At 38.4% G+C, this 15275-nt stretch overlaps 1 protein-coding gene across 3 annotated transcripts in view; it reads right to left on the reverse strand.

The window, feature by feature from the left end:
• The window catches only part of LOC146624750 (polypeptide N-acetylgalactosaminyltransferase 10-like), a 91611-nt gene that overhangs the window by 64551 nt on the left and 11785 nt on the right, over positions 1 to 15275 (reverse strand). The window contains exons 2-4 of one of the 3 annotated variants that reach the window (XM_085364113.1): positions 7916 to 7930; positions 5136 to 5238; positions 868 to 1006 (exon numbers count right to left, since the gene is read on the reverse strand). In XM_085364113.1, the coding sequence (XP_085220239.1) occupies positions 868 to 1006; positions 5136 to 5238; positions 7916 to 7930 (257 nt within the window). Of the gene's footprint in view, positions 1 to 867; positions 1007 to 5135; positions 5239 to 7915; positions 7931 to 9780; positions 9791 to 15275 lie in introns of all 3 variants that reach the window. The other 2 variants (XM_085364114.1, XM_085364112.1) reach the window with 2 other exon arrangements.

Consider the following 15275-nt stretch of genomic DNA (forward strand, 5'->3'; position numbering starts at 1 on the left):
AGAACGGCTTCTACAAACACTAAAAGAAAGAAACAGTCCTTGTGGAAAGCAGCTTTGAAAGCTTCCTTTCAAAGCTGCTTTCCACATGAAGGAGGAGGAAGGGTCAAGAGTCAGTGGAAAGTTCTCGTCAGGTAAAAGCAAAGCTGTGATTAAAGGTCTTTCACAATGCCAGTCTATGCTTGAAGGAAGCACACAGTTCACAGGAGTCTGGACAGGTTCTTGTTTCTTTCTCTCTCTTTTTTTAAATTCCACTTTTTTCTTGGTGTACCAAAGCCCCAGAAGTAATCCCTGACAAACACTAAACCAAACATGCTCCCTGTGACCTGCTGTTCCTGAGAAGATGAATTGATTCTTTGGGCTTTATTAAATAGGTCAAAATGTTGGCTTCTTATAAACACTTCTGGCGAGACACCAGTTCAAATAATCCATGCAGTGGCATCTGTCATATCTAATCGTAGACATGCATGTCAGTAACACATAATCATTTTCAGGCTCCTCTTGGACTTGAAGGCATTATAAAAATGGAGGAAAAAACACATTATGTTCAAAATTGTTCTTCATTTTCCAAAGTTTCATTGTAGATTTGATACAAGAGGCCCACAAGGTGAGTAATGAGGGCACACATGCTGATTTAACTCTGAACAATTTAGCCTTCAATTCTAAAAGAAAATATTGCTTGCTTTTGCTTATTTTCAGAACCCAGTCTAAAAGAAATGGACATTCATGGAAAAACAACATTTGAATGGAGAGGATGACTACATCAGAAATCCAAAGTATTCAATAAAAACTCAGAAGATTCGATTTCTGGCTTTGGAGTGCATCCATTTACCTGAAGTGCACACAGACACACACAGACACGCAACTCACTTTTCATGGCGGATGTCAGGGAGAGAGCGGTTGAGAGAGATTCGGTCGCTGACATAAATGTTGAAGCCGTTTTCCCTGTAGGCTTGGTCGACTCTGTCATTTTCTGTCAGAGGGAACGGCTTCCCCTGCTCACCATTACCTATCAAACACACATGTATAGGTCAACAAATAAAGAGAAGAAAAAAATAACACATTAAAAACGAAAACACCACAAACACAGAAGAGAAGTCCAACTCGGTACCTCGAACATGAAACCTCTCAAACAGTTAGCAACCAATTCAGCACATACCTGTCACTCAAAGTGTCCATGTCCAAGTCATAACTTTTCATTTTAAAGGATAAGTTGTTTTTTTTAACCTCCTAAGACCCGAACTCTTCCACGGCATGCACTTTTAATTTCTCTTTGATATTTGGGCTGATTGGGACCTGATGAATGTAAAAACAAAGCATTACCAGATTTTTTTTTTACCTAATTTTTGTTTCTAAGAAAAATGAGAGCTACATATGAGGATATTCGTTTAAAATTTCGATAGAACAGTAGCAGTATAATGTCCTCGTAAGTGGATATCAGGCCCTTGTAGAGCAAAATTGAGTATTTTGGTCTAAATAACCCAAAATGTGATGTCCACATATGTGGACGCCAGGTCCTAGGAGGTTAAAATATCATGCACAGTTGACATAAAAAGGGGAGATTTTTTCTAACAATCAAAATCACCTTTTATAAGATCTAACTAGGCTGCAAACATGTTTATTTCTGCTTTCAAGTTCAGCATTTTAATATATGGTTCTCTAAGACTGGACTTACTTTTGCAGCTAGCCTCAAGTGGTCGTTTAAGTACTTCCAAAATTTAAGTTGTCAAGGTTTATATTTGAAGAATATACATCACTATAGGATTGAGATCTATAAGGTCTATTTATTAATATATATGAGGTACGCAACTCTGAAAGATATTCTTAATAGATAACCAGAACTGTGTTGTTTCTTTGGCTTTAAAGGAGGTTTTTTTCCCTGTTTCTTGGTTATTCAAATCATTTGAATAACAAACATATATGTATATATACACACACACACACACTTGTATTTTTTTTTCAACACTTGATTTTCCAGCTTGTAACAATAATGTCTGTCTATGTCAGTGTTATCATTTATGTTGTTGAACAACTAGGACAAACAAGTATATATTTGTGTATTAAAGAAAGTAGATTAATATCAGACATGAAGGTAAAATCAAAGTGTTTAACACTTTGCAAAGTATTAAAACTTGAACTAAATTTTTAATATTGATGGGAAGACAGCAAGATGTGCTAAAGCTTAAGCCCACACAAAGAACCTAGCAGCTACATTTAAAAAATGATTTGGTACAAGTGAATTCAGAATTACAGTCATCAAAATATAAAAAAATGGTAAGCATAATCATTGCATTCGTCTTAGCCTGAAATATACTCAAACCAGGCTCAGCAATCCTGCATAATTAAAAAAACAAAAAACAAACCAAAAACACACATGAGAAATATTCTGCAGTGTCTATTCGTATCTTTCTGCAGAAAATACTTTCTTGCATTTTGGGGACTAAAGTGGCAGAACTACCTAAATAAAACTGTAGAAATTATCTGCCATCCAAACATAAAGAAATGTACAGTATTTTCTGAATGTCATCTGTACAGCAGTGATAAGGTTTACTATATCATATTCACCATATTATATGCCCAAGGCATAATGTTTGCAAAGTAAACAAAAGAAGAAAGAACATCGGCACAAAAGTCAAACAGGAAAAAAAAATACAGATTCAGCCTCAGAAAGCATCATATTCAGCAGAAATCCACTGAGATCCAACAGTATCTACAGTCATATTGCATTAGGCTTTCCATCTACTCCTCATCAAGTTTGAAAAAATAGTTTTAGCTAAAGTTGTTTGGAGAGCAAGGAGTTTGGATTGCTTCAATTCAATTTAAATTCATTTAAATTCAATTAAATGGTAGAAATGGGGATGACATTTGTTCTGTTGCACCTAATTAATGAGTGGCTAATTATTCATACTGATGATGTTAGCACCTTGAGTGAAGTGAGTGAAGAAGCACGTAGCCGACATTTATTCAGCATAACTTGGGTCTGCAAAGAAAAATGCAACTCTAACTTGCTGAATCATTTCCAGACGTGGACACTCTCCTCATATTTCATTGTTTATAATTTAAAGAATTTCCAAAGTATGAACTGAACTGCCTTGTTCCATTAGGCAGAAATGATCTGTCTATATTCCTGAAGGTAACAACTGTGGAAAATAACTCCTCACTTTAATGGCTCATTTCAGCGATAAACCCTCTTCTACCTAGTTCTGTACTTTTCCCGGTTATTAGAAAGATCTTTGAAATTGGGATTTCTAGCCTTCCTCAGGCAAATACAAACCACACAGAGACAAATTATTTTTTAATATTTTTTGGGGGGTTGTTTTGTGTGGTCTTTCTGGCATCAGATTTATCGTTTTCATTACTTTCATTATGTTAGCAAATACAGTCACTCAGCTGATCATGGGTCTGCGCTAAGGAGAAGAAGCAAAAAGAAGAAATAGATGGAAGAAAATTGGAAGTGTATTATTCTCTGTTTTAATATTGGTCTTTATTTATTGAGAATTTACATATGAGCTGAAAAAAAAAAAGAGCGTGAATGAGTGACTTGAATGCAATAATGTCAAGCATTGATTGCAAACACTCTGAAGGGTTTCCATTGTATAAGAAGCTTTAATGTGCCCTCCTAAATTGTGCACATATAAGAAGAGGACATTCATGGGGTTCACTAATGTTGCTTGCAGAACAAGGCACATGAAAGGTTTGAAAATCATCTGTTGGATCTCTTCTTAGGGTACAGTATATCCAAGGACTTTAAGATCTTTTGGTCATGTTCAAGAGTTATGGGAAGGTGGAGCATGAGATGTAGTGTCAGCAATGACACAGGCGCTGTAGTGGTCATTAAGATTATAGGAGAGTTGAGCTGAAAAGCAAAGCTTTTGTTTTGTAAATCTACATTTAAACTATATGTAGTAATGAGCTATGGTTAGTGGCCAAAACAATGATATCCAGGATCTCAAATTTCCTCTCTAAGACATCTGGGCTAAGCCTTAGAAATAGTGTGAAGAGTTCAGACACCAAGAGAGAGTAAAGTTGGTTCAGCCTGAACCAACTGAGATCTAATCTAATCACGGTGCCTCCTGAGCACCTTCCTGTGAAGGTTTTCTGGGGATACCTAGCTGAGAGAAAATCTAAGGTAGACCCAGAACTCACCGAGGGGATTATTTATCTCATCTAGCCTGAGAGCATCTCAAGCATTCTCCAGGAGGGACTGAAAAGCCCTGATGGGAAGAAGGATATCTGCAAACCTTTCTTAGCCTGCAATTTCATACCCGACTTTGCATAAACCGAAGAAAAAAAAAAAACAGATATAATTAATCTTTTCTTGATCAATATGAAGCACCACATGTCTGTAGGCCAACCAGCTCGAATAAATCACACACACTTGATAATAGGGATGCTGTGCTTTTCTGAGGGACGAACTTAACTGATCTAGCTCCCACGTTTTCTTTTCATGCCCATATTATACATCAGATTGCACCTTTATGTCATTCTTTCCTTAAAAATATGAAAGTGCAAGGATTTTCTATTCATTAAAGCTTCAGAATGTATAGACATTTTCCTCAGTGTTAGAACCGTATCAACAATGGCATGTATGAGTTTTAAGCTTGTAGACTAGATGTTTGAAGGTTAACCAGATGCATCTGAGATGTTAGGATGTTTACATTTGTCTTTATTATCAATGCTGTTTTCTCCAAGCTGTTGAAGAGCATCACTGTCTATTGAGAAAATTAATGACTCATTAAATCTTTAAACAAGGGTACCTGAAAAAGCTGAACTCACTTTGCATATTTCTAATTTCTCTATATGCTTTAATGTGGTAGTTCAAACAAGGCTCAAACAACTAATTTTCTTCCATAATAACTACAATGTAATTCTATAAAAAGATTTCAAAAGGGATGATAATCTATGTTTCCCACTCGAGGTCTTGTTGTACAAGATTAACTGTGTTTAATAATGAACTCAGAACAGCACTTAGAGCATTGATTCGCACTGGTTCTGAGAATGAGTGAGAAATCCACTTCGAGGGAATTAAGAGAAAAGCAGCACAACTTTAGAGTTTTAGTGTATGTGTGTGTGGCCTTCTGCTAAAACAGAGCAGATGTTCTGAAAAACAGCAGCATCAGCAAAAAGTTTGTACCTACCCATGCGTGCAGCATCTCTCCTTATTGCCTCGTAGTCGTGCCAGTCGATCCGCCGCACACCGTCAAGTCCCACCTGAGTGACCTTACGCAGCTGGTTCAACCACTGCAGTGGTACAAAAAAACATAAAAGCCTTTAAGACTTGCGTCACAACTTTTCAGCTAAACTTACCATGTGGATGTCAAGTTTTTATCACTTACAAATGGCTCCAATGATGGATCTTTCCTCAAAATCATTACACAAGTATTCCAAATGAACGTCATTCAAGAAAGCTTGCTGAAGCATTTTATTGTTGTCATTATGTTGATATGTTTCCATAGAAAACCGAGTGCTTTCTTAAATATAGACGCAGTGCAACTGATATTAGAGGAAGAGTGCAAAGGATGTTCACTTTATTGGATGTTAAACAGTAATATTGGTATCAAAAACTGCTTAAATACAATATATGGTTAATTCACGCTTTTTATATCTCGCCAGCCTTCCTGTTGTCTTTCCTTCTTAAAGGAAAGACAACTGCTGACAGCTGGGGCTTTATAAAAAGAGGAGGGGGAGGGGGATGTGCTTTTTATTTGTATAACACAGAAAATGACATTCAGTTTTCCTGTCATCACACACGCACACTCTTATCACCATAAGCCATTATTTTCTACACAGAATTAAAATGCAAAAAACAGCCATTTACAAAATTCTTCCCGCGTTAGAAATGACTTCTCAGTGTCTCGAGATATTACAGGATCACAGCACAATAGTTAATCAATTAGCTCCGTGGGAGGATGCAATTAGTGAATTGTTGTTAATACAAATGATAAGTCTGACTGCATGGAGTATTATTAACCAGGCTGTTAGCTGATACCACAGCAGAGTCAGACAAACAACGATGATGAATGTACAGCTGTTCGTTTATTTCCTCTTTGCTCTTCTGCTCAGTGTTAACACAGTCAGCCAATCAGCCAATATCCTCTGTATTTCAGTAAGTATACTTTAATAATTTATCCCAAAAATGTAATATAGTATGCAATTTTACAACACCATTTTTAAACAAAGTATATAATCACAGTGGATGGACCAATTTAGACAAAAGCCCAGATGATTACAAAGGTCATGACTAAATATGACTCTCTGACCCCAAATACATGTTTGATCATCCTTAATGCCAGACTCAGATTGTTAGGGAAAAAAAATTAGTTACCAAAATCATTATGATTCATGCTCTTGGCGCTGGGAACCTGATTAGGAGTTGAACTTGGCCGGCTGTGAGACAGGGAAAAATCGGGTCATCTACTAATTGAAAGGCCAGTGGTTTGAGTCCTGGCTTCTACAGCCAACGTATCAAAGTGTCCTTGGGCAAGGTACTGAAAGCCAAAGACTGCCCTTAATGCAATATTGTATGAATTGAGTGTATGAATTTCCATCTAAATATGGCTTGTAGTGTCATGCACATTGAGTGGTCGATTAGACTAGAAAAGCACTACATAAAAGCTTATTTATCATTTATTGTCACTGAAGTTCTCCAACTTGTGGTGATGACAGGTGGAAAAACCTCAGGGAAGGTTTTCAAGTTAACTGTTTTCAACTGTTCTCTTTCCTCGGGCATCAATTAGGGCTGTTTTCTCAAAGCCGGTCGCATGAGTCATTCACCCACAAGGTGTCCGTTGGCGGCTGAGCTGGACGCATAAGGTTATGGCATTAGTGAGAGGCATCTGTCTCTTCCAAAACGTCATTTTATCAAAGTTTACACACTAACGACGAGAGACTAATCTCAACTTTTTCTCAAGAAGTTAAAGGAATTATGAGTGGGAGTGAAAATACTGTTAACATATGACATTCTGTGAAATACACAAGAAGGGGTCTCATACATTAGACCAACGAGACTAAATATCGACCACAAGATTACCAATTCCTTTATTTGTGTACAGACTTGACAGCTGAACTCTTCAGTTCTAAAATTAAATGACTGTAAAGCTTCAATTTAATGCAACAGCTCAGTCATTTCATGTGCTTTTACAATGATAATAAACTATGGTTTTTAGTGACACTGTTAGAGAGCTATTCATTTTTTTATAATACCTGTTTCCTTAGTCTTTTTTATTGAGGGTGTGGTTTGTAGCAATGTTATATCAGACTGCACATTATGAGATGTGACCAACCCATCTGCAATGCCTAATTAAGCATTCAGTGAATGTACAGCTGAGATTTAAGTGTGAATGCAAATAGAACTGCAAATTGCAGGCAAAGTGAAACGTGCTGCTAAAGCCAGAATTCGGCCAACCAACAATAATACAGAAAAAGCTAAACACAAGCTAAAGAGAAACCTGCCAAACCAAAGAAAACTACTGGAGCTACTGTTAAACACTGCCTTGTCCTTCAAGCATTATTTGAGACAGTAAATATTTGAAGCATGATAGTTCCCAGTAAACTGTATTCTCTCTTAAATTTAATACTTGTGATTAGGGCTGCACGATTAATCGTTAGAAAATCGCGATCTCGATTCATACTTATGTGCGATCTCATTTCCAAATGACAACGATTTAAAAAAAAAAAAAAAGAAAAAGAAAAAGAAAAAAAACGACGACTGTACCGCATTTTGATCCGGGACGTAATCTGCATGAAAACAAGCGCTCACTCTTCCTGCTCAACAAATGAAAAGGGCGGAGCCTTATACCACGTGATACAGAAGCTGTGCTGTGTGATGCTAAAATTAGCAGGGGAAAAACAACGGAGAGCACGTCAGGGAAGACGAGAAAGTGACAGGAGAAAATCCGTCCCGGTCAACCACCCAAACATCAATAACGGGAACCTTATACAGCGCTTCCCTATACCCGTCGAACTCCCGCAGGCACGAAGAAATTACGGAGGCTATCACTTACCTGACCAAAGATATGGCTCCCATCAACACTGTGCAAAACGAGGGATTTAGGAAAATGATCAACATCCTAGACAAACGCTACACAATGCCGTCCCACGACTATTTTTCTATTGTTGCACTACCTGCTCTATACACGCAGTGTCGAGCAACAGTGGAGACGGAATTTCAAGCAGTACAACATTTTGCGGCAACAACAAAACGTGAGACATTTATTGTTTTTATGTTCAGTTTCAACTGTTACGAAGTTGATGTGCAGTTAATAAGCGCTATAAATATTTATACTGGAAAAGAAAATCGTGAGAGAATCGTGATCTCAATTCTAAGCCAAAAAAAAATCGTGATTCTCATTTTATGCAAAATCGTGCAGCCCTACTCGTGATGAAAATATAGGTCCAAATCATGCTAATGAAGATGGTCTTAGCCATAGTTGAATCTGGCAATGTCTGGTGGAATCACTGTTGAAAAACCCGCAACCTGATTGTTTTTGCAATGAGGTTGTTGAATTAAAGACACCATCGCCTCCTTCCAGCTGAAGTTAATGATGGAGCACATCACTAAATTAATTTATTTAGCATCGATTTGGAGCTGCCAGCTAAAACCTCGCATTAACTTTTCTAATTGTCTCAAACTCCATCCTCATTCCTCTTTTTTGGTTCATATTTTCTCCCAGTGTGTCGTGCCAGGACCTGACAGGCAGTTAGAGTCCATCTGTGTGTTTCCCACTGAAAGGAAGCGACACTGCGCTGCCCCATTTCCTTTTGATTAAAATTTCAGCACACGTCGGCGTGATATTCCACTGGGGCTTTCTGCTCTAACAAGACCTTGAAAAACAAGACAAGGAGAATGAGAAACTTTTGTAATCTGAGTCTCTGCGAGAATCTTAGTGTGACTTTGCCTAGGTGTTATGCTGTTTTTCTCAGCCTCAGCCCAGGCACACCACATAAACACATGCAAAATAAGAGACAAGATGTGGGTGAGAAGCTGATTGAGATAAACAAAAAGACAGAAAGGAATTTAAAAAAGAAAAAAAAAATCTATTTCTTCTTGCTCCATTTCTTCCCATATCTACCGCTTTCTCACACCTGCACGTGCACTCCAGAAGCAGATGCAGAGGACCACGCAAAGAACAAACAGCCGAGGGAATTTAAATCCCAGAAAAGCTGTCGTAATCACTCAACACAATAATGCAGGAAATGGAACTGGACACCACATTAACCCAGCTTTCTAGTGGAATATCCATTGCCTTCCCACAATAAAGGTGCACACATTTCAATTTATTTCATTTCAATTGAATATGGTTCAGTTGAAAATCACCATCATTCTGTATATGATGATGATGATGATGATGATGATGATGATGATGATGATGATGATGATGATGATGATGATGATGATGATGATGATGCCAAACAATTACCGCTGAAGGTTTTACAACAAATGCAACACGCTACAATTAAATAGGTTGTATCATTCTACAATAGCAAAGTACGTACATTAATCTTTACAATTAAAAGTCAATTAAAAACAATTAAGTCACAATTTATAACTATATATAATAATTCTGATAGAATACGGTTACAATGCTTGATGTATCATCAATATTTTTATTGCCAACTACAAAATTAAATCCTTCTTCACCAAAACCAACCAGTTTCTGAGCTTTATTCATCCCAAGGCTCCTAAATTACATGTTTTTAATCCTTATATTTATGACAACACAACGTCCAGTCACAACACACTGAAATCAGACATGTAGCTGTTTTCTAAAGATTCAAGTAAACCCAACCAGAACTCTCTTGTGTCTCACAGCGCCTCACCTGCTGCTAAGTAACTAAACACAACCCACAGGGATTTCTGACCTTTGCTTGCCCACGCCAACAGTTGAAAAAGATTCAGTTCAGTTGTATTTTTTAGCATCAAACGCATCAACTGCAGCCGTCTCATACAAGCTGCTATAAGTAGCTCTGTTCAAAAAGAAAAACAGTAAACACAGCTGTCTTTATTCTTCTCCGAGTTTTCGCTGCCTCCCTGCTGTGTGTGCTGCTGCTACTGTTTCTGATGGCTATCATCACAGAGATGAGGTTCACACTGGCACAAATACTTTTCTGCACTTTCTAACACATAATTATTCAAGGTGCAGTATAAAGTAGCAATCGACCACTGGATTAACCATAGCACTAACACGTAGCCAAGTAAAAAAAACTGTTCTTTTTAGGCCAAAATTCACATTTTTGTTAAGAGAGGGGAAGAAAGTAAGCTATTTCACATACTGCACTGCTCTCTTCATCGTGTATCTCTTACATACAGCACTTCAAACAGTGCTGTATGCTTCCCAAACACAGTTAAGTCATTACCACACATGCAATGCAGCCTTGCACTTATTTAGACATTACCCAGTGGGGGTGCATGTCAGAACAGTTTAACTCAGTCAAACCAGAAAGGAAACTGGCTTTGACCTGCCAGCTCCTTAGCACAAAGTCCATTTGATTTATGCAGCAGAACAACTTTAGACAATGTTCCAACCTTTTCTCATCACTGGTTACTTTATTTTTAAAAAAACCTCTCCTAGTCCTGCACTGGTTTGTTGTCATTTTGCAGTTTCTGCCCGAGTCCAGAAGGACCTGAGCTTTATATTTCTCTGAGAACGTTCTAACTGCCTGTGTTAACTCCCGTGTCTTCCTCTATTTCTAATGTGAGATCCTGTGGCTGAAACATGGATTATGGTGACCCTCTAATGTACTCCTAATGTGTGGAAAAACAAGTCAGTGACCTCTCCCTCACCGCACTCTCACTCACCAACTGGACTTTCCTTGTAGAATCTCCCTGTTTGGACTTCTTGTACTAATAGCTCTCTCCTCTCTTCCAGAGTCAGACCAGCTACCCAGAGTGACCTCAGAATCTCTCTATTAAACTGATAATCCAATCTATTTGAGTCTCGTGTCTGAGGTCACCATTACAAATGGGCTGAAGTGTCCTATGACATAAATGTGGTGACTGAGTGGAAAATAAGAGACTGTAAAAGAATGACCAAATGACCAACATGACAGCTAACAGAAGCAAACTTCCACTCGAGGACGTTGAAACTGTCATTGTATGCATACATTTTAGATGTTTTTAAATCAGGATTTATTTAAACTAACCACCACGCGTACAACACAAGACTCCAGTCAAGCTGTTCTTACTTTCTTGACAGCTTTCTGGTGAGAGAGCCAATATTACATTATAATGTAAACAACAACAGGGTTCTTTGTATTTGCCCTTTAAAAAAAGAAAATCAAATTTGGTACAATGTTTTGATTTAATGTCCACTTCTGCCAAGAAACAGTGCCGACATTAATTTTACCCTCTTCTCTGCAGTCATACGACATAACAGCCCAGAATATGTACTGATATAGAAACTGGCATACTGAAAGTAATACAAACAATACCCGTGAGGTTTATTCAGATAAGACCTACCACGGTGCTCTTGAGGAAGACAGCATTCAGAGCAACAACCGTTACAGCTGATAAAAATAATAATAAAATGAACCTTGACATTCAAATCTCTTGTGCCAGACCTTTTGATTCGCAAAGTTTTCCACTGTGTTTTAATAGAAAGTTTAGAAAGTACATGCGACCTCACTTCAGACCATCAGTGGCATTTTGTTCTGTCACGTGTTTCTCTGCAGAAATGTTTCGGCCCTGTGCCACACAACTTCACCAGAAGAATATAAAACATGCTTAGGTGAGTCTTTGCAGAACATGTGACATCTTGACAGTGACAGTCCAGATGCTTAGAATTAGTCTCGCATGTTCTCCCTGTGTCTGCGTGGGTTCTCTGCCTTCCTGACACAGTCCAAAGACATACGTAGGGGCTGCGTTTATTAGTGATTCTAAACTCACCATAGGTTTGAACACAAACACAGGTTTGCTGTCTGTGTCTAAAAAATAAAATAAAAAATACAGTATCACCACCACTATCTTAAAACCACTGTTATTTCTAATGGCTTTTTAAGAGCTTGGCAGTTAGACCTTGCTAAGAATTGGCAATATCTCCCTGAACTCCAGATAAATAATTTCCAACAGATTATATCGGACAGGTTTTCAGAACAAACAACACATTTTGAAATTGTAGCTGCAGCTGGCAAATTTTATTACAGATTTAAGTTCATTTCAGTTCCCTAACAGGGCTCTACACTAACTTTCTGACACAGCTGCAGGCGCACCAGCACAAAAGTTAGACGCACCCAAATCTTTCAACCGCATCGCTTAACATCGCAGTTTTACATGTGCACTTCTTTGGGGGCGGAAAATTGCTGTCCGTACAGACAATGATTAACTAACAATCTTGTGCTTGTGCTTAAAGTGCTTTGGCAATATTGTAGACAATGTTAAACGTAATCATCATCTCAGCCTCCTCTGACGACCTGTTTGCTGCTGCCTGCCGCTGAAAGGCAGTGGAGAGAGGGGACACTTGGGCGGTGCATTTATCACGACATATAATATGTTTTCTGGATACACTGTACTTTTTAAGCGTTCAAAGACTGATGGCTCCGTGTCAGAGCACTGGCTATGAATTTCGGACGGATCAGGCCTTAATGAAAAACTTATCAATGGTTCTTTTCATCTTTTCTCATTACCCATAGCTACATCCACTTATGTCGGGCCTAGGCTACTCACTAGGGCTGGGTGTCATCACTGATTTCTATAATCCATTCGATTCTGATTCACAAGGTCCCGATTTGATTCAATTTTGCCTCAGACAGTCAGAAATATTATAATTCTGATCATTTAACAGTACTGACACTTGTGAGACTTCATCAGAATTGTGAGCATCACAGCAGATGCTTTGTGTCAAAGTAACTGAGAATAAAACACAGAAAAACATGAAGGAGATTTTCCTGGCCTGGCTTTTTATATAACAGATAACCTTCAAAATATTCTGCAATTTTGCATAATTTTAAAAAGTTTTCTTCAGTATTGAACAGCAGAAATTAGGCTTTGTCCGAGGTCATTTAAGAAAAAAAAAAAAAAAAAAAAAAAAAAGGACAGCGGCTGACCGCGCTGTAAACAGCGGTAGACTGGTGGGTTATAAGCGAATGAATAATGCAGAAAACAGAGGTTTGAGATGCGTAGTTTGCTGCTTCTTTTGCTGGTGGTTCAGTGAATTTTGGTTGGAGAGAGACAAAACCTGCAGCGCAGAATCTAACGCAAAAAAGACGTACACACAGCGCCGACCTGGTGCATCAGAATCAGTGAGCTGTCAGCTTTCAGCCCCGACACCGTGTCCGTCTACGTGCCGTTGAGTGAGAAAGCTGATTCCGATGCATCAGGTCCACGCTCTGTGTTTACATCTTTGTGTGGAATCCATTTATCTGCTCTCATTTGCTGTTTGGTGGTCGTTGAAATTGTTTTATGAGCTTTAACCTGAGATTCTGGCAAAATACATTTATATTTAAAAGTCGATTCAGGATTTAATGAATCGATATCGCTTTATTCAAGCTACTCACCGCTCTCTATCCGCCTGCACTTTCAAATGTACAGACGCACTACATGAATATCTGGACCATGACCAATCAGAGAGGTCCCGCCCCTGATTATCTCTGATTGGTTTACACCACAATAGGGGCATAATGTGTGGCTGTTGTTGACCACACGGAGACTTTGAGAGTTGCAGAGACTTTTTTTTTCGTTACTCAAACAGTTGGTGGCACTGGTGCGACCTAAGATATTTTTTTTGTCGCACCATTGAAAAAATGCCTAATGTAATTGAAAACTACTTCTCTGGCTGTTGACTGTGTCTCTCGTGTTTCCAAGTTTGCTTTAAATAGAAATCTGTGCTGAAAATAAATGGATCTAAAGTTGAATGTCCAGGGCAGAAGTTCACCATCATCACTGCTGCTGGCCAGTGTTGTAGGATGATAACTAATCAATGTGTTAGTCAGACAGACACACTACATCACTACAGAGATCTGTGTAAGAACATAAAGAACATGTCTACTGAAACCGAATCAGCAGGAAAAGGGGTAAGAGTTTTGGTATTGGAAGCTGTGAGCTTGGTTAAATATTGGAATGTCGGCCTGAGCGGGAATAAATAAATAAAAGTGTTGAAACGCAAACTAATCCATATAATCTGATGATGATTTTTCTTTTTTTGATTTAAGTTATATATTTGTCAACAATGATCAGCACACAGAACATGAAGACTTAAGCCACATATACAGTGACTGTACCAGAAGTTAACAAATGATAGGCATTCAGTCTAGAGAAACATAGTCTGGTTTGCTGGAGGTAAGTTTTCTAAAGCCCATGTATAGGAATTTATTTTATTTATGTATTAATCACATTATTTTATTGTATGATGCCTTGGTGCTACTGGATTTAAACATATTTCACACTCATACTGCAAGACAAATGGTGGGGGTGTAGTAAGGAAGTTGGGGGAAGCAGACCACTCCCCAGGAAGAGTCTTTTGTCTCTTTGAGGACTCTGGGAGGTAGCAAGGGAGTGTGAACCTTAAGGTGTGAAACAGCTGTGTACTGCCTTTTGTTCCTGGAGAAGGTATTTAACTGAGAACCATGTTAGGCTCAGGAAGACTCTGCTGACCGTCTGCCCCGCGGTCATGCAGGCTCTCCACCAAGCTTGGTTTTTCTCTTCTTTGTGTTTTGATTAATGAGTCTTAGCTACTGCTCACCGCTCGTCTGCAGGCTTTATTTAATGGAAAACGTCCACAACACCCAACAGCCACTTATTTTACTTTATTTACTCTTAAAAATTCACAGTCTGGTTCCCACAGTGGATGTATTTGTCCTGAACAAGCATTCTGAAATATATTTCATACTTCATGATAGCATTCATTCGTTTTGGAAATATACATTGTGCTTTATTGTTTAAATTAGTTAGAAAGGCAAACATACATATAATACATCTCAGTTGTAAAAGACAATATAACGACTTCCAGCTACTATGTTTAGGAGAAACCAGTATCAAAAAGTATAGCTTTAAAGGTCTTCCTGCAGCTGGTTATTTTGTTATTATATAAAACAAGAACATAAACAAGCAGTCCCTGAGCGAGACCTCAATCTCACCTTCCTACCTCTGGCTAGACACTGGAGAGCCCTGCGATCAAACCCAGCTGCACAAAAAGCACAGGAAGGAGGCAAATCAATATACAACTCCAAGCGTATGTCTAGCCCCGCTAAACATAGAAATGGAAGGGAAGTGAGTTTTTGTCTGACTTCACCATCAGAGACACTTAACTCTGTGACTGTGTTTGAATGACTCAGAACCAGCTTCC

The sequence above is a fragment of the Diplotaxodon limnothrissa genome, linkage group LG10 (genome assembly GCF_057381915.1).
Source record: "Diplotaxodon limnothrissa isolate DT_005_m linkage group LG10, D_limnothrissa_male_GT1.1, whole genome shotgun sequence".
NCBI classification, from domain to species: domain Eukaryota; kingdom Metazoa; phylum Chordata; class Actinopteri; order Cichliformes; family Cichlidae; genus Diplotaxodon; species Diplotaxodon limnothrissa.